The 20,884-nt window shown below is 36.3% G+C and overlaps 1 protein-coding gene across 1 annotated transcript; it reads right to left on the bottom strand.

Moving 5' to 3' along the window:
- Window positions 1-13,726: 13,726 nt before the first annotated feature.
- Window positions 13,727-14,324, bottom strand: LOC142448064 (large ribosomal subunit protein uL5). The gene has a single exon (XM_075549543.1). The coding sequence runs from the start codon at window positions 14,308-14,310 to the stop codon at window positions 13,774-13,776; it is 537 nt and encodes a 178-aa protein (XP_075405658.1). The 5' UTR covers window positions 14,311-14,324; the 3' UTR covers window positions 13,727-13,773.
- Window positions 14,325-20,884: the final 6,560 nt, after the last annotated feature.

Raw genomic sequence — 20,884 nt, 5'->3', positions numbered from 1 at the left:
AAAATAATTGCAATAAAGGATATGTATTGAGATGCGTGTATCTAGTAAGAGAACATCATTGATATATAAAACATTTATTCCATGGGTTTTAAGTGTGATTTATTCTGTACCAGATGCAGAAAATAAAAGGTGAGTCAGTGACACACAAACTTTTTTCTGGTCCTCTTTGTTTTCAAGTTCCATATGACAGCAGCAACAATAATTTTATCCATATTCTCTTCAGAATCTGACTTGAATTTCTAGCAACTCCCTGTTGATGTACCATTACAATCATTTTGAAGAAAATTTAAACAAGTCCATTGGAGCCAAAATAAAACATTGAATATATCCCACTCAAATTTTGAGAACAACTCAAGAACAGATTGATGCATTGAACACTAAAGATAGAAAACCTGATAAACTGTAGGATGATATCAAAAACATCATAAATGCAAAATGCAAAAGGACATTAACAATACATTAAACAATGAAAAGATCAAAGTGGCTATTATAAGAGACTCTGAAACATGTTCTTAATCATAGAGTAGCTAAGACAAATGGAGGAAATGACAAAGTTAATATTTGAACATTTAATTTCAAAAGGCACCCTGAGAAGACAAATTGGAATATAATGAAATGTGCAAAGACAGAGTTAGAAAATAAAAAACAAAAGGAAGACCTCACTCAACATAATGTATTTATTTGAGTATACACTGACCCAAATATCAGCCGAGGCACCTATTTTTAGCACAAAAACTGCATGAAAAAAATGTGTTGAAAAACTCAGCTTATATTAGAGTATATATGGTATCTTAAATGGAAAGAAGAAAAGAAAAAATTCAAACCTCATGTTGCAATATTGAAAGACTATGGACAAAATACTAACTGGTGCAGGAAAGATAAAAAGAAGATTGAAAGAACCCATACAGCCACTCTACCCAAAGAGCTAGTCAACACACAATCTTATTCAGAGGTAGCACATAAGCACTAATCAGTGGCACTGAAAAAGGAGTCTAAGCTGTACTCAAAGCATTAGCCTAAAACAAAATTCCCAGAATTGATGGAATATCAAATGAAATCTCCAACAAGCTACTTAAGCCCTAGAAACACTTACTCATTGATGCCAAGAAATTTGGAAGACAACTACTTGGTTAATTAACTGGAAGAGATCCATATTTGTACCTAGTCAAAAAAAAGTGACCGAATAGAATGCACACATTATAAAACAATGGGTTGGGCAAGGTTCTTTGGAGAAACAAAACCAGGATACTTAGGACTCTATCTGTCGTGAAGAAATATAATGGCTAATTAGTCCACACACCAGGACAAAGGGCTCAGTTCAACTCATTTTTGTGGAAGAGTTAATATATTGAAGGTCATTTAACTCACCGGGGCAGCTGGTCCAAGGTCAAGGAAGCAGAAGGCAAAGTTTACCCCCAGGCAAGACAAGCAGTTTGCCTGCAGGTAACAGGCAGCAAGTTGGGGCAGCAACGATCATTAGCACTGGGAACCTAGCAAATCAGACCTAGATAGAATCTTGAACTCAGCGATGTGATTTATGGAAGGCAACATGATCCGATGGAGCTCAAGTAATGTATGCACCAGCAGCTCGGCGAAGCAGGTCTCCAAGGAGCTTTAAGCTCTAGTGACATGATCCATGGGTTGGCTCAGCCCACACAGTTCAGGCAAAGAACTACCTCAAACAGCAGTATGCTGGTCCAGTCACTCCCGAAGAAGAGAGAGGGGATGATGGTCAAGGAAAGTATCTCATTTGCTCTCTAAACTGATAAAACTCCACCCACATGTTCCTATAGCGACCTAGTTGGCACATAAAACCTAATTATCATAAACAATATTAACAACATCACATGTAAGTAAAATTTTGCTGAAAATCCTTCAACAATGAATGTAGTAGTACATTGACAGGGAGCTGCCAGAAGCTCAGATGGAATTCAGAAGACAAGACACAACATCGCAGACATGAGATGGATCTTGGCTAAAAATAGAGAATCCCATAAAGATATTATTTGTGTTTTATGACTATGTAAAACGCATTCAACTGTGTGAATTATAGCAAACTATAAATTGCCTTGACAAGAATGGGAATTCATTGTGCTTATGGAGAACCTGTAAATGGATCAAGAGGGAGTTGTGCAAACAGGACAAGAGAATACTGCATAGTTTTAAATGAGGAAATGTGTGTTTTAGGAGTTGTATCCTCTCATCATACTTATTCAATCTGTATACTGAAGAAATAATCTGAGAAGCTGCATAAGATGAGGAACAATGTGGTATCAAGATTGGAGGAAGGCATATCAATAAGCTGCTATATGCAGATGACATAATTTTGCTTACTGTAAGTGAGAAGGACTTGAAGCACTTGCTGATAGAGAACAAGGGTTGCAGCCTTCAGTAAGGATTGCGACTCAATGTAAAATGAAACAAAATCCTTATATATGAACCAATACATGGAGAAAAGATTGAAGATATCAAGGATTTTGTCTTATTTGGATCCACAATCAATGCTCATGGAAGCAGCAGTCAAGACATCAAAAGACATATTGCATTAGTTGCACAATCAGCTGCATAAGACTTCTTTAAAATCTTGAAAACTAAGGATGTTACTTTGAGGGTTAAAGTGCACCTAAACCAAGCCATGGTATTTTCAATCACTTCAAAGCATGTGAAAGTTGAACATTGAGTAAGTAAGATATAGACAAAATCTATGGTGCTGGTAAAAAACATGAAGGTACCATTGACTCTGTCAAAAGACCCAACAAATTTCTCTCGGAAGAAGCACAACCAGAGGGATCCTAAGAGGCAGGAATGGTGAGACTTTGGCTTACATATTCTGGACTTGTTATCAGGAGAGGCCAGTCCCGGATAAGGACATGATTCTTGATAAAGTGGAGGGGAGCAAAAAGAGGAAGATCCTCAACAAGATGAATTGCCACATTGGCTTCAATGCTGGGCTCAAATATCCGAACAATTGTAAGGACAATCATGAGGATGGCATAGGACTGAATAGTGTTTGGTTCTGTGGAACATAGGCTTGCTGTGCGTAGGAACCAATTCCATGGCACCTGTGTTAGGCAGGGCTCTCTAGAGAAACAAAATGTCTTATGATTAGATAGATAGATAGATAGATAGATAGATAGATAGATAGATAGATAGATAGATAGGTTTATACATTGAGAAAGACTATAACAGCTAATTAGTCCACAAAGCAGTACATAGTGGTCTGTTCAACTCACTTCTGTGGAATAGTTATTCCGTGGAATACTTCAACTCACATGGGCTGCCTGGTCCATGGTCAAGGAAGCAGACAGCTGAGTTCTCCCTCATGCAAGGCAAGCAGAGTCTGCCCACAGGCAGCAAACAATAGGGTGGGTCACCAATAGTCAGTAGCTCAGGAACTTAGTGAAGCAGACCAGGATGGGATTTCAAACACAAGCAATATAAAGCAACAGGATCCACCAATCTCAAGCTCAAGCGATGTATGTACCAACAGCTGGCAAAACAGGTCTTGAAGGAGCCTCAGGTTCTAGCAACATGATCCATGGGTTGGCTTGGCCCACAGGTGGTGCAGCTAACAGGCTGAGGCAGAGAACTAGCTAAAGCAGCAGCACACTCCAATAATCAGAGAGCAAGAGAGAGGAGGATAGCTCTGCAGAGCCATTTATCTCTTTGCTCTCCAATCAAACATTGACCTGATTAATCCCACATGTTCCTATTGGCCAGGTGGGCACAATAAACATAACTATCACAGCAACTACATATAAGGATAACATATCACCAACAAAAGAAAACAGTCACTGAGTCAATTCTGACTCATAGTGACCCAATAGGTTAGACTACAACTACTCTGTGCATTTCTGAGAAAGTAAATCTTCATGAGGTTAAAAGGCCTCATTTTTCTCCTTTGGGAAGACCATTAATGCTCAATTGTTAGTCTTTCGGTTTGCAGCACAGTATATATATATATATATATATATATATATATATATATATATATATATATATATATATATATATATATATATATATATATATATATAATATACCAGCAGGACACTTTCAGGTGGTATTATAGAAAGTGTGTGCTGTGTGTTATCATTGCCAGTAAGAAGATGTCATATTTTGTTTAAGAGTTTTCTGTAGAGTTTGAGGAGAATTCTGGGACTACATTTATTTAGAGGTTTAACATTTGGAGAATGGCAATTAGATCATATTGTTCCCAGCTATCAAGGAATTATCTTTCATAGTACTTCACAATTTCTCACCAGAAAAATAAATTCTGAGTGGCTTGAATGTTCACTACTGTCAAATGGATTTAAAACAGAGTGAAAGGACCCTAAGCAAAGGGTAATGATAGCAATAATAATGACAAATGGCCATGCACCGAGTTGGGAACAGGGTGCACAGTTGGTTGCTTTTATTTAAGATGTATTGCTAATATAAAAACTGCAAAAGGCATTAGCAGATGAGCATTCAGTGTTGTAATCTGAAATATATTTGCAGATAATCTTGGACCTTACTAAATGCAATTGCATGTTGCTACAAGTATTTTATTAAAGATTGAAAAATCAATCAATTATCTTACATGATAGCTCAAGTAGCACAGATAACTCTCAGACTGTCATGAGTTGCTTGTTGTTATGCAAACAAGGATCGCTCAACAGCCTGTTGAGACAGATTCTTAATGTTTAAGGTGAGGGAAAGAGCATTCAAAGTGGGCTTTGGTTTCAGACAATGCTTTCAATATTTAAAAAAAATATCAGTCCATAATGTTAACCCAGGTAGAGTTACAAGTATTTAAGCATACAAACCACTTCCTATGTTCATCAAAATGAACATAGCTTGAAATAATTACCACAGCTATATAAAATTGAATTTATAAACAAATATATAGTTTGTTTTAAGGATAATATTGCCTATGTAATAAGCGTGTTTTAAGAATAAGATTGACTATAAAATAATATTAATGCAACAGTCTTAGCTATGACTTCATAATCTGTAATGGTATTCAATTTGACAATGTTTACACTTGTTAATGACTTCCTTTATGAGTAATAATTGATATACTTCATTATCATATTAAATCCTTGATCATATGCCATTAGGTTTGATGTAATAAATGATCTGAGTGATTTTTAGAGTAATGAGCTAATTAGACTAATTAAAATCAATATGTGTGCCAATTTAATACTTTGAATCCAAATGTTCCTTCTTACTGTGCTGGCTTAAAATCAGTAACTCAGTAAAAAGAATCTAATGCTGATTTATGAGCACTTGAGGACCAGGAGGCAGAATAAATTGCTTGTGGTAGTAGAGACAGCATTAGTGAAGTAGAAGATACTAAGTGCATCGTAAGGTCAGCAATAAGGTTGTACTTACACATGTAGTTATATGACACCTTAAACCTCCTCTTAATATATCAGAACATCCTAGAAAATTATTTGGTTTAATGCCAGAATGATTACTCTGCATTTGTTCATAAATAACAGTGCCAAAATGCAAGCATCTCAATTAGGCAATTAGTTCACAATCCTGAAGAAAATATGCATATTAATTTGATGTATAGTCTTTAACAATCAATTTATCTTATGTAAGAGTGAGAGAAACACATTTAAAAACTGAAATTATTTAAAAATTAATCTATAATTATAGAGCTATAAGTTAGCCATTATTCAAAAACCTATAAAAACTGTAAGCGAATTCTTCAAAATTAAGCTCATCTGTCATTACTTTGAAGAAGCATCCTTGATCCCAGAGATTACAGCAAATTCCTCACTTAAGTGCTCAACAAAATGCTTTTGTTCTATTTATCAATGTTTTACTTGTACAATTGAATGATTGGTGACTGAATTCCTAAATTGCAAATTTCCTAAGGGCAGATGACCATGCCTTTCACTCTAGGCCTAGGTCTTGCATGTAAAGATAAAACTTTATTTTGCTTTCTTTTAAATATATATATATAATTATAAAATAATTTTATTTTATAGTTATATAATATATATATGACTATGTTTCTTTGCTCCTTTAATCATTTAAGTGAATTTTAGAGTATTTTATCAAAAGTTCAGTATCATAGCTCACAAATAAGTGCTTACTCAGGAAATGCCGTTATGTCCATTCTGACTCTGCCATGCAGGTGAGATCAATCCCAAGGGTTTTGGAGGCTATTTGTCTTTGCTAAAGCAGAAGGTCTTTTTTGTGGAGGAGCTGGTAGGTTTGGACTGCTGATTTTGCAGCTAGCGGCCCAACATGCAACCTACTATACTATCGGTCGCCACCATTATTCAGTAAGAAAGTGATCTCCAAATGTAAAATCAGGTGCTCATATGTATTTTATACAGGTGGACACATTGTTTTCATGTTTATTTCTTTTAAGAGTCAGTGAAAGTTGTAGAAACAAAAGGAAGCTGAACGGGAAAAGAAACTGAATTGGAATATGGGATGTTGGGCTCATCCATTCTATTGCAGACCTATTCTTAATTTATTTCCCCACTCCATATGAGGGTTTGTAGCAATTACAGGAAAATGAAAGCAAGTTTGTAGCATCTGTGGATAGTTCTTTGAATATTTTCCTGCTAGGTTTGTTTTATCCTTGCCGCCTGATGATCCAAGTATGTTGTCAATTGTTGAGTTGGCTTCAACTGAAAATGAACCAATGTAAAATAGAACAGAACACTTGCTTGGTCCTGTGCCATACTAATCATTGTTTTATGTTTGACCACTGTTGCAGCCACTGTGTCAATCACTGTGTCAATCCATGTATTGAGGACCTTCCTCTTTTTGTTGATTCTCCCCTTTACTAAGCACAATGTTCTGTTTCAGGGACTGGTGTCTCCTGATAACCCATCCAAAATGCGTGAGACCAGTCCTCCTCATTTTTACCTCTAAGCAGCAACACCATACTTCAAATCCATCCATTCCTTTGCTGTCTTTCTGCTTCAATGGCCAGGGTATTTTGAATGCCTTCCAGCCTCACGGGTTCATCTTATGACTCTAGTTTAGACAATGTTCTGTTACAATTTATTAGGTTTTCAGTAGCTAATCCCGCAAAAGGAGATCACCTATTCTGTCTTCTCTGTCTATTCTTAGTCTAGAACAGTGGTTCTCAGCCTTCTTAATGCCGCGCCCCATTAACACAGTTCCTCATGTTGTGGTAACACCCCAAAGATAAAATTATTTTCATTGCTACTTCATAACTGTAATTTTGCTACTGTTATGAATTGGGTAACCCCTGTGAAAGGGTCATTCGGCCCCTAATGGGGTCATGACTGGCCTAAGTTGAGAATGGCTGGCCTAGAAGTTCCACTGAACCTGCTCACTATGAGTGAGCTTACGGGCATTTGCAATAGTAGTGACATAGTTTCCTGTATCACAGAATCACCCAAGATCCCCATTAAGACAAACGAGTTGTCATTGTTGCTAAGTGCCTATGAATCTGCTCCACCTCTTAGCAACCCGATGCACAACAGAATGACACACTGCAAGGCCTTCATCTTTTGTTGTGGTTGCTGCACCTTTATTTTACTAAGCATAATGTCCTTATTTGGTGACTGTTCGCTCCTGACCACATATCCAAAGTACATGAGGTAAAGTCACATCACCCTTGCCTCTAAGCAGCATTCTGGTTACACTTCTTCCAAGACAGATTTGTTTGTTTTTTTGGAAGTCTGTTGTATGTTCAATAATCTTTGCCACCAACAAAATTCAAATGCATCAATTGTTCTAGGGACTTCCTTAGTCAATGTCCAACTTTCATGTGCACAAGTGATTGAAAATACTGTGGCTTAGCTCAGTCACACCTTAAGTCCTCCAAGTAACATTCTTGTTTTTCAAAGCTTTTAAGCTGTCTTGGACAGCAGATGTACCCAATGCAGTCCACTGTTCGATGTCTTGAGTGCTGTTTCCATGAGCATTGATTGTGGATCCAAAATCTTTGATGATTTCAATCTTTCCTCCATTTATCTTGATGTAACTTATTGCTCCACTTGTGATAATTTTGTTTTCCTTTACATTAAATTGTAATCCATTCTGAAAGCTGCAATCATTTAACTTCATCAGTAAGTGCTTTAAGTCCTCACTATCAGCAAGCAAGGTTATGCTATCTGCATATCAAAGGTTATTCCTAGGTTTTCCTCCAATTTTGATGTCATATTTGTCTTCGTATAATCCAGCTTCTCTGATTATTCGCTTAGCATACAGCTTGTAAAGGATAGTGAGAGGATACAACCCTGTGAAACAACTTTTCTGATTTTATACCATACAGTATATTCTTGATCCATGTGCAGTTTCTGCATAAGCACAATCAATTGTTCTGAAATCCCTATCCTTCTAGGGCTATCCATAATTTGTTATGATCGACACAGTTAATGCCTTGGCCTAGTCAATGACACACAAGTAAACATCTTACTGGTATTCTCTGCTTTCAGTCAAGGTTCGCTTGACACCAGCAAGGAGATCCCTTGCTTCCCATTCTCTTCTGAATCTGGCCAGAACTTCTGGCAGCTCCCTGTCAATAGACTACTGCAACCATTGTTAGATTGTCTTCAGAGAAATTTGATGTGCATGCATTATCAATGATATTGTTCTGAAATATGAGCATTCCTTTTGGTAACCTTTCTTTCAGATGGGTACAAATATGGGTTTCCTCCAGTCATTTGACCAAGTAGCTGTCTTTCAAATTTCTTGGCTTAGATGAATGAATGCTTTCAGGGCATCATCAGTTTGTTGATACATTTCAATTGCTATTCCATCAATGCATAGAGGCTTGTGTTTGGCTACTGCTTTAATTGCAGCTTGAACTTCTTCCTTCAGCATCTTTGGTTCTTTTTCATATGCTACCTCTTAACATGGTCAAATATCAACTAGTTATTTTTAGTACAGTGACTGTGTATTCTTTCTATCTTATTTTGGTGCTTTCTGCCTTATTCAGCATGTTACCCACAGAATATTTCAATATAGCAACTTGAAGTTTGATTTTTTTTCAGTTTAAGATAGGCTGAATGTGTTCTTTTTGGTTTTCAATTTCTATGTCTTTCCACATTTCATTATATTTTACTTTGTATTTTTGAGTTGCCCTTTCAAAATTTCTGTTAAGCTCTTTGACTTCATACTATCTTCCAGTTGCCTTTGCTTCTCTATGATTAGGAGTAAGTTTCAGAGTCTCTTCTGACATTCACTTTGATCACTTCTTTCCTAACTTTTAAATGACACTTTCCTTTCTTAATGTCTGGTGTTCTTGATGTCATAGCACAGCTCATCAGATCTTCTGTCATTAGTGGTCAATGCTTCAAATCTGTTTTGATCAGTGGTTCTCAACTTTCCTAATGCCATGACCCTTTAATACAGTTCCTCATGTTGTGATGACCCCCCAACCATAAAATTATTTTCATTGCTACTTCATAACTGTAATTTTGCTACTGTTATTGGGAACCCCCGTGAAAGGGCCATTTGAGCCCCCAAAGGGGTCACAACCCACAGGTTGAGAACCACTAATGTAGATATTCTTGAAATTCAGGTGGCATATAGTCAAGATCATATTTTGATTCTCATAGACTTGTTTTAATTTTCTTCAACTTCAATCTGAACTTACATATGAGCAACTGATGATCTGTTCTAGATGGGGAAACCATTCTAACTCAACAAAACAAACTCAATATAACATAAATTAGAGATTATTTTTATTGTTTTCAAGCACCCAGGATTAATGTGAATTTTATTAAAAATAATATCTACTGGAGAGTATAAGGATGTTTTAAAATTAAGGTATAAGTAGTATTATAGGTTTTGGGTACTTCTAACATATAATGAGAATCTTATGGAACATTAATTTCAAGCCATAGCCTCTAATAGCATCTTATCACACAAAGAAATTTATAGTAGACTGGATTTCTGTGACAGTGGAAGGTAGGGATGATTGATATTGGCAAATATTTCAACAGGACATCTGTAAACAATGATTTCAAATTATATGTAAAACTTCGATACAGAACATAGCTAAGTATGGACTGTCCATCATTGGGGGATGGTCAACCTATTATCTTGGTCCTTCTAACATTCCCTGAAAACGTTTCAAATGCTTCCTTATTCTGTTTTCAACACAGAGTAAAAATCTTATTTAGGAATATTTAAAGCTATGATACATAGAATTTGATCAAAGCATGCTTATTTAAGGGAGTATAAAAAATATTGTCTTTTTTTTCTTGTTGTTGTCCTCAGATGGAGATTCAGCCGCTGAGTCCTCAGTTTTGACATTGTTAGGTTTGTGATATTAAGACAGCTGAAGCTGGCAAAGTTTCACTATCACTATGTTTAAAATAGGGTTTCAAGGTAAGTAATAGCTTATGTTTCTCCAAATCCAGTGTTCTACGATCCTAATAGTACTAATATTTTAACCCTCCCAGAGATACTTGTTTTTGTTTTTTTTTTCATGCTGTTTTCTCCTAGTACTTTAGAAGAATAATCCTGCAATGGAATAAAAACACTATGAAAAAAGGAATAAATGTAGTCAGACTTTTGGGGGATGGGGTGGGAGGAGAGTAATTTTTGTAAGACAATAATTAGACTATTTTTGCCAAGAATCTTTCATTTTAGGGTCAGGCCTAATGGTCTTACTGAATTCTTATTTGTGTCAACTTACAAACTTGGATGAGTTCTCGATATGATTTCTCACCCATCACTGCCTGAAAGTCTATCTCTCTTTTTTTGTTCCTTTTCTCGATCCTTAGAACAAAAAAGTCCTACAGATGAGAAAAGTTCGTAGGATGTTTCATTTTTGCGACAATATATACATTTTTTCTTTTTCTGAAGTTTATATATTTCTATCTAAATATTTTTTTTCATGAGTTTTTATCACTGATTTGTGCTCCCAAGTCTTATGGGAGCTGTGATTATGTTATTTCTGGTTAAATATGTAATGTCTGTGCTATGAATCTTTTTACAACTGTTCATTTACATCCCTGGTACCCTACAAGTCTTTAACTTGAATTATTGTTCCTGAAAGAAACAGATGATTGCAAATTTTACTCCTTCGAGACCAGTCTCTTATCATTTGATTCCAATAAAGAAAAATTGTTATAATTGTCAAAAATGGAAATATTATTATGGTTATACTGTGCTCAAGAGATTTCATGTTCATTCCTTGTTGTGTGGCTAGCCAGAAACAGGTCACAAGCAGATAGTGTTACGCGAGAATGCTGGCCTTCTGTTATAACCTTGGGCTTGTCTAAGTTCCTCTACTTTTAGTTGTGTCATCCAGAGAAAATCACTTGAAATAAAGATGAAAATATGATCTTTGTTTCAGCATTGTAAAGTTGCATAAGATATGATATATGTAAGCAAAACACAGGAATTTGAGCACTTAAAAATTTCATAATTTACCATCAATTATTTAAATTTAAGTAGCAAATTCCTCATATGCCTTTACATATGTTGGACAAAATAAAACAGTTTTAATTATAGAGAAAAAGTTGAAAAGCTGAATATGATAGTGGGACAGGAGGAAAGTAAAAGGAAATAGAGGATAGAATTATAAGGCAAAGACATTTATAGAGGTATAAATTTAGGCATGCATATATGTAAATATATAATGATAGGGATATGTCTATGCACATATATTTATATGTTAAGTAGTATGGTTTTAGACAGACATTGGGCCTCTCTCAAGCCCTCCCTGAATGCAAGAACTCTTTGTTTTAATAACCTGGCATTATGTGATGTTCACTTTCCTGACATGATTGCTGAAGACAAAATGGGTGTACAAGCAAATGTGGTGAAGACAGCTGATGGTGCCCTGCTATTAGACGACATAAAATCTGGGGTCTTAAAGGCTTGAATTAAACAAGTGGCCATCTAGCAGGTAAGCAACAAAGCTCACATTACAGAAGCACACCAGCCGGTGTGATAATGAGATGTCAATGGGATCAAGAAGATCCAAAACAAATGATCATATCAATGTGAATGAGGAGAGTTGGAGTGAAGACCCAACGCCTTATTTCTCACAATTGGACATCCCCACACAGAAGGGTCAAAAGGAAGGAATGAGTCAGCCAGGATGCAGTATAGCACAACATTCCTTTAGTTCTTTAATGCTTCCAACCCAGTTCTACCTTACAAATCTCACTAGACCAGAGAATGTATATTGATATAGGTAAGAACCCTACCCCCCCCCCCAAGGAATCCAGGACAGATAAACCCTTCAGGAACAGTAATTGGAGTAGCGACACCAGAAAAGTAGGGAGAAGGTTGGGGAGACAGGGGAGAAAGGGAAAATAGATTGCAATGATCAATGTATAATGCCTCCCTCCCTCCCCAGGGGGATGAACAATGGAAATGTCGCTGAAATGTGGGAGACAGCAGATGGTGTAAGATATGAAAATAACTATAATCTATGATTTATCAAAACTCATGAGGGTGAGAGGGTGGGGGAGGGAAAAAGGAGCTGATATCAAGGACTAAAGTAAAAGAACATGTTTTGAAAATGATGGCAACATATGCAAAAATGTGATTGATACAATTGATGTATGAGCTATTATAAGGACTGTGAGAGCATCCAATAAAATGTTTTAAAAATTAGAAAATCTCAATTTCTGTGCCAAAAATGTCAAAATATAAAATATTTTCTATGAGACAAATTTGAATAATGAAAAAGCACCCCAAGTAGCAAAATTTTGTAAATAAATTTTGTTTTATTTTTTATTGAGATTTAGTAATATGACTTGAGTTGGCTAAGGTGGCTGTACATTTTGAAAAAATTCGACACTTGAATGTCTAATGCAAGTTATTAGTAGTGAATGATGTAATACTGAAAAAATATCCCATTATAATTATACATTTTTCTAGAATAAAAAATACATATGAAAAGGAACAAAATACAGTCATTGAAAGATAAAATTAACTACACAGTATTCTAACATATATAAAATTAAACAGTAATATATATAAATATATAGTTTGTTCTGCTGTTTTCTAGAGAAACAAAAGCAGTGATGCTCATATATACATGTGTGTGTCATATATATATGAAAGACCTTTATATCAAGAAAGAGTTTCATATCAAGGTAGTGACCCAGTTCTATCTAACTCAAGTTCATGGACCAGAGGCTAGTGGAGGCCTCCAGACACGCACAGCTGCCCATGGATGAAGCAGGAAAGTGAAATAGAAAGCTAAGAGATAGGTGAGTGCAGGGTTGCATACATTTAAGGTCTATAGGAACATGGCAAAACACCAAGAGATCCAAGGGGAGACAGACCCAGGACATGACACACAGAACACAGTCAAGCAGGATGAAGAGAGACAAGAGCAAGAAAAGTTCTTCACAGAATCTCATAAAAGGACACATTCTCAGAGAGGTGGCATCTGGTGTGACCTGATTGATAGGTTGAGCTCCAACTCTACCTTCACGCAGGTAAACATGGACAAAATCTAATCAACACACACAGTGTTACATTTTGAATGGTAGGGTGCTGTTTTTACTTTTTTCCCCAGCAAAAATATTTTAATGAATTTCAATAATATCCATAATTTCAATTGAATGTGTACCCCATTATTTTAGTATTGGAACCCTTTAAATTAAGAGACATGAATATTATAGCTTATACATTTTTAATATGCGATTCTACAATCAAAATGTAATTAGAATCGAGACATTTCCTATTTGATGACCTATTGGGAATTTAGAAATATGTGAATTTTAATATGTTGTTCACTAAGATATATATATATATATATATATTTTCACCTCACTGTCATTTTTTTATTCGTCTTTTGGAAGCAGGAATTTATTTACCAGGAAGGATGATCCCATCATACTTCTGCTGGAACCAGCGCATGGCCTCCTCTTTGCCGATTCTGTGTTTGGCCCCGATGCAGCCTGTTCTGCGCTTCTTGTCAGCAATGCTGAAGCCTGGTCTCCCCAGCACCACGTAGAAGTCCAGGCCGTAGATACCGATGCTGGGGTCATATTTGATTCCCAGGTCGATGTGTTCCTGGATCCCAAACCCAAAGTTTCCAGTATCGGAGAAGTTATTTTTCCGTAACTCGTACTCCCGCACCTTCAGACCTTTCTCCAAGATTTCCTCTGCCTTGGCCCCACGGACTGTGCAGTGGACGGCAATTTTTTCATTTCTCCTAATGCCAAAGGATCTGACGGTGTATCTGGCTTTGGAGAAGACGGGGGTCTGGCCGGTGAGCTGCTCCAGCACCTTGGCGGCCCGCGTCAGCCTGTCGCCACTCTCCCCCACGCAGATGTTGAGGCAGAGCTTGCGGATGCGCAGCTCCCGCATCGGGTTCTCCTTTTCACCTTGATCCTGCGCCATGATGGAGACCAGGAAGAGCTAAGATATATTTTATAACGAAGAAAGTTCTAATAATATCATCCTAAACATTAGTTTCAATTTTGGGATCATTAATTAATCTACACTCTCCACACCTGGTGTGACCAAGGTAGGCCAATTGGACTTTAAATTCTTAGAAAGAGGAACAATTGGAGCAGAGTCATCTTAATATTTTAAGATTTTTATTAGTTCTTGCTCTCTCATTCCTTAAGTGGGTTAAACTGGTTCTTTCTCTTCCTCCTTCTCTTCTTTTCCCAATTGGAGTCTGTAGTTGGTTTGTGTATGAGTTTTAACTCTTTTCCAATACTCAATAAAACTTTTATAAGTTTGTGTGAGTATGCACAAGTGTCCTCACAAATAATATTCTTTATCTGTTATCAATAAATGGTGTCTGATTGAAACAGAAATAGTAGAAACATGAACATTAAATATTGGGTCATATTTCTTGTGGCATTTAATTTATATTTCTCTGCATTAATGCGTTTGAAGAGAACAGTGGGAAACAGCATAATTAAAAAGACATTAAGAAATAAAACAAAAACCAACTCACTGCCATCTAATCAATTCTGACTCATAGCAACCCAACAAGATAGGCTTGAACTGCCTCAGTGGGTTTCTAAGACTGTAACGGTTTACAGGAGTAGAAAGTCACATCTTTATCCCACGGATGGGATGTTGGATTTGAACTATTGACCTTGTGACTGTCAGCTCAATACATAACCCACTGTGCCATCAGGACTAAAAAAAAAAGGAATTTGATATTTTCATACTCCCCACGTTAAATAACAATCCTCCATTGCTGTTTTCAACACAATTGTTTCCAAACTTTTTGTGGGTATATAGACCACTCCTTGTGTTTTAAAATAATATTTCCACCTAATTCATAGGAAGTTCACTTTTTTTCTTTTTTAGTCACAGAATGAATACAGCATTCCTGCCAGCTTTAGTAAGCTGATTTTAATTAGGATTTATTTTAATTTTTCTATTTTTCATAGATTATGTTCTGTTATCTCTGGTAATGACTGCATACATGTGTGTGTGGCTGGAAGGAAACCTCCATTATCACCTCATAAATTATGTTTATATTTTATAAACGAGAGAAGACACGAAGAAATGATAATTTCAGCCCTACGTATGATTTTTGAAAACCAACTGAATATTTCATTCAAGATTAGGTGGGTGATACTTTGCCACCTTTCTTGATGTTCTGATTTGGAAAAATTAAAAAGATTTCTTTCTCTTTGCAAATATGCATTGAAATTTGTCACTCAACTTAAGGAGAACTTTGTGAGAAGTTCAGTGATTTTGTTCACTGCCAGTGCTCTTTTTCATGCTTGTGTTGGATTATCGTCAAAATGTGTTGATGTAGGTTATGATTATTAGTATCATTACTTTAAGTCCCCGTCTCACTGCTTTGCAGACTACCTCTTGATTGGTGCGGTAGGACAACCGGTAATGGATGCAATAACAGTGAAACAGTCAGCGTCACTGCTGGATGAGAAGCCCCTCCCCTTTGCTTTTTGTAACCTTCCTCAGCTGGAAAGTTTGACATCTGCTGGTTTGGGACGTGGCTGAGCAGCTGTCAGCAGTGGGGTAGCTGCTTTCAGCAGCAGTTGGCGGGATGGCAGGGTGCCAGCTTGTACCATCTGTGCGCCTGACATTTCATTCTAATTAACAGTAGGGTTAATTGTTCTGGCAGGCTCAAATGTGGTGTCTAACATTACCCAAGGGAGACATGTACACGTGCAGGAGTGGCAGGGAGCTGGGGACAGCGTCGCTAACAAACCCATCGAGAGAGAGTGGTTAACAACTACTGATGATTTTACTAGCTGGCCACATGCAAGAGGGCTGAGGTATTTTTTATTCTGATGAATTATGCCAAGCCTGTAATGATGTAGAAGGAATCAAGCTTAGAAAGGCTGAGACTGCTGCCTTAGGGCAATTGTGAGAGAACAATTTGCATGTTATTACTGCATATTCATACCTAATTGTGTTAGGCTTTGCTAATAGAGCAGAATGACAGTATGAAAAATCGAGCAACTGCTTTACAAGCAACAAAGCCAGTGGGTTTTTTCTTTCCTTCCCCACACCATGAGTGCTGAATGATCATTTAGACATTTAGTTGCTCAATATGACAAGTCTACCATTTGTTAGCTTGACATATTATAATTTATAAAGCAGTATTCTAATTTTACTTTTAGTTTATTCTTATTTTATACAGTATTCATGATAGCAATTTGAATGGGGATATTCATAGCTATTGTGAGTAGTTGTGATTCAAATAAAACTATATTTTGTATGAAGCATTACCATTGTTTTATGATGTATTAATTTTAATGTTTAAATAGCTTTTTCATATGTTAATATAACATAAACCAGGAGTTGATGAGGAATCTTTATTATAGTGGTGCTCATTCACATTGCTGTGGTTAATATCTCAACATTTCCATTATATAAAAACCTATTTTTAGTGTGACTTGGACAAAGAAATTGTCAGGTGGTACAGAGCCAAAAGTCTGCCTTTTTAGAAAAGGGACTATGTACAGATTCACTGAACTTAGTATCTGATTGTATCTACTAAGTAGATAATATGCCTAAGAAATTTCAAGAAGAGCAGTGCTTTTCTTATGTTAGACCACAATGCCTTTTGAATTCTTTTTATGGAATCTCAGAGAGACAAAGAAATAGAAAAAGTAGCTTTAGAAATCTACATTTAAGAACTGATAAGACGTATCTTGGTAACACTTTCCTTAAGATTTGTAAGACCAGAGCTGTGTCATCAAGTTGCCCTGACCTGGTTTTTGAATACTCAATCATTTCAAGTTATGAGCCAGCAAACACAGCATGTTGTTGTTTTCTGAGTCCATAAAACTTCTAGATTAAAGTAATTAATTGAAATTGTAGTACATTTACTATAAATTTATTTACAACTTTTAATTTATACATTTATTTTTATAATTCTCATCTTTAAGTCTGATATATTTATTTCATAATGGACTCTGAATTGTTATTGCACAGTCACAAGATTTCTAAAGAAGTCAAAAGGTTGCCCTATATTAGTTTTTCTGTGATTTTACTTAACCCACAATTCTCTTTCAGAACGAAATGTGGCTACTTCAATAATGCATAGAAAACCTCTTTCTTATGTAGTTTTTAAGTTCCAAACATGAAATTAGATAAGTATTACTTGTTTTCAGCTTAATTAGCAAACTTTCTGAGGAGTGCCATTCAAATGACATATGATAAAACAACCTATAAGATTATAAAATACTATTAGTTGGTAATTTCATGGTGGCAGATGTAGAAATTTTCACTACATAATGTGTATTCTCTATTTGTATATATCTAAGAAGTAAGAAGAGATTTTATTAAGTATATGAATCATCTTCCTGCCAAGGTTATTCTTTCTTTCCTTTCATGAATTAATGTCAAAGTTATATATTTTAAAGGGGAGTGTAGAGGTTAAGGCATCCTTTTGGAATTGTTTTCTTATATATCATCAAATTTAAGCAATTATAGAACATTGGAGTTGAGATCCAAGCATAACACAATTTTATAGATTATAAATGTAACTGTTCTTCCCTCTGATAACCTCTTTCATCGTACTGTTTTTCTTTTTTTATCTCTAATGCCATCTTTTGGAGGGTATAAAACAAAACACTATAAAAAGAATAAAAAATACAATGACACTGGGGGTCCTGGAACTCTAAGGGACGCCCATGTGTTTTCAGGGCTCACTAGTCTTCTGCCACTCACAAGGTGCCATCTGACAACTCTCCTATAGGTCATTGTCAGTGAGCTCTCTACACACAGCATCCAGCTTTTCCAGGTGTGCTGTGTTCACCTCCTCCAGAAAAAAGGACCAAGAAGTCTGAAATTTGTTAGTAAGTCGGTCGGTAGGAAGGACTTTCTAGGTGACTCTGAACCACACTGGCCAAGAAACAGTTGCCCAATGCTGAATTATGTCTGTGATTGCTGCCATGTTTAAATACATCATTACAACTATTGTGCCAATCCATCTCTCTAAGGATTGTATTCACTTTTCCTTTACAAAACTCGATGTCCTCCTTCAGCAATTCATCCCTTTTTGATGATGTGTCTAAAACAAGCGTGTCTGCATTACAGTGTTCTGTAGTGTGTGCTCCATTGATCACAATGTTTCCGTTGACTCATTTTTCTACATAGGTTAACAAGCCTTTCTTCCGTGTGTCTCAGTCTATAATCTCTCCTGAAACATATCTACTGTGTGTGATCCTCCTGATATTTGAAATACGGTCATGGCAAAATATAAGCATTCACAGTACGACAAAAATGAAAGGCAAATAGATGTGCTTTACATATGCTACAGCAGGGTATGTATGTTTCAGTATCACAGGAATACAAGTATCCCAATAATATTGTTCTGTGTCTTTCTGCTTTTCTGATGATTTTATTGTGCTTTTGGTGAAAACTTACTCAGTAAATTCAACTCTACTCTCGCCATCACATTGATTCTGATTCACACGGACCCTATAGAACAGAGGCAAACTTCTCCTATGGGTTTCCAAGCCTGTAAACCTTATGGAAGTAGAAAACCTATCATTTACTCACCATGTGGTAGTTACATAATTTTACGTCATCTCGAAAGTATATAAAAGTGTATGGGGTTCTATCCAACCTGTCAGCCAACGTTGTGGCTATGGCCTTCTTGTAAGGAGGGTCCTGGGAACCTGCTCCCTCTCTTTGCCTTCACCTTATGGTTTGCTGGCCACCCTGAGAGCTGCCCGAGCCCTGCCATGTTCCACTGACTTTGAATCCATATGACTTTGGACCCACCACCTTGGGGATCATCCTGAATTCTGTTTCATTGCATGTGACAGTTTGGTTTCATACAGATACATTTTGAAAAGATTACAGTACTCATGGGTAAAATTCTTTCTTTTAATTAGCCAATACATTATACAGCAAAACTCATCACTCATGGAATAGTTTTGGCATCAGGTTCAAATAGTATCTCAGGCTGGTAGTCTTGGAGAGTCCTCCAATCTCAACTGATCCAGTAAGTCCAACCTATAATAATTTGAGTTTTTTTCCACATTAATCACTCTCTCGGGATTCTTTTATTGTATTCTAGATTGGAATGGTCACTAGTGGTAATGGGCACCATCTTGTTCTGGTATTTTTAGGATTGATAAAGCTGTATAGACTATTAGTTCACTGGTTCTTGGATTTTCTGATTTATTCTGGATGTGTCGAGTCTAAGATTGCATCTTATATGACCACTGGCTAACATTTAATACCCCAGGTGGTATTTCTCAAACTAGGATGTGGACGATAAACCATATTATGTGAATTTCCGTGTTGTCCCATGAGACCATTATCCAGTCTTCAGATTCTATAAACCAGTCCCATAATCTGTTTGCTTATCTAAGAAACATTAACACCCAAGCCACTTGAGTGCTTAATTGAATCTATGAATATATATGGATGCATAAACTTACATATATGAGGTGATATAAAAATATTGCTATTATTGTTGCAATCAGATGCTGTCAAGTAATTTCTGACTCATATTGACCCTATGAATTCATGCCTGTATGCTTGTTTTTGTAATCTGTGGAAAGCTGCATACAAGTTCTGTCCATAATACACTTGTTAGGGTGCCTTCAACAAAAGGTTCAATCAAAATAAAAGTGACCCAGGGATTGTAATGGGTCGGTGAAATTTAAGCAGAGTGGCCAACCGACAAGGGTATGGCAACTGCAGGAATCTTTTGTGATTAGTTTGTCAACTTGTCTGGGTCATAGTTTATAGTATTTTCCAGTTGTGATGTTATCTTGCTCCTAGGTGTAATCACCCATGGGATCTGCCATGAGCAGAAAGAATATATCTTTAGGTTGTGGCCATTTTCCAATATACAGGTATGCTCCAAAAATGCATCTTTGCTGTAACTAGATTTGGCTCATTGTCATCTGAGCTCCAGTTCTTTGGAATTAAGCATTGTCTGCTGATCCTGCATTAGTTTCTGCAACTTCTAAGTCAGATAATTTGCCTCCACAGCCAGTGGCCTGACATCTGAACTGCTTATCTTTAGTTTTATCAACCTATGCAGCTAAGTGAGTCAGGAGAAATATCTAGCCTGACATTTGACCCACAGACTTGAAACTTGCCAGCTTCCACTCTTCCTTTAGATAAACCTCTTTATATGACACAGTTTCAAAATATTCAGGAAAAAGTTGAAAATATAATGGAATATATATTATACAATATACTCAATATAGTATACAATTATTTATTATATTATGTCATATTAATAAATTATATGATTGATTAATATATAATAATATTATATATATATATATATATATATATATATATATATATATATATATATATATATATATATATATATATATGGAGGTGCCCCAAAGAAACCAGAATTGTGCTAGGTGGAGCAGAGGTTTGGTTTCACAGTATGCATTTTTCCCCAGTAGGTGGGCATCAAGTAACTCACTTTAAATTAGTGCACTCAGTGGCATCACCTGGGAAGTTTCTCTCTGGTCACAGTGAATTTTTT

The sequence above is a fragment of the Tenrec ecaudatus genome, chromosome 5 (genome assembly GCF_050624435.1).
Source record: "Tenrec ecaudatus isolate mTenEca1 chromosome 5, mTenEca1.hap1, whole genome shotgun sequence".
Lineage (NCBI taxonomy): Eukaryota > Metazoa > Chordata > Mammalia > Afrosoricida > Tenrecidae > Tenrec > Tenrec ecaudatus.
Note: the sequence above shows the minus strand (reverse complement) of the source record. Positions and strands in the feature narration are given on the sequence as shown.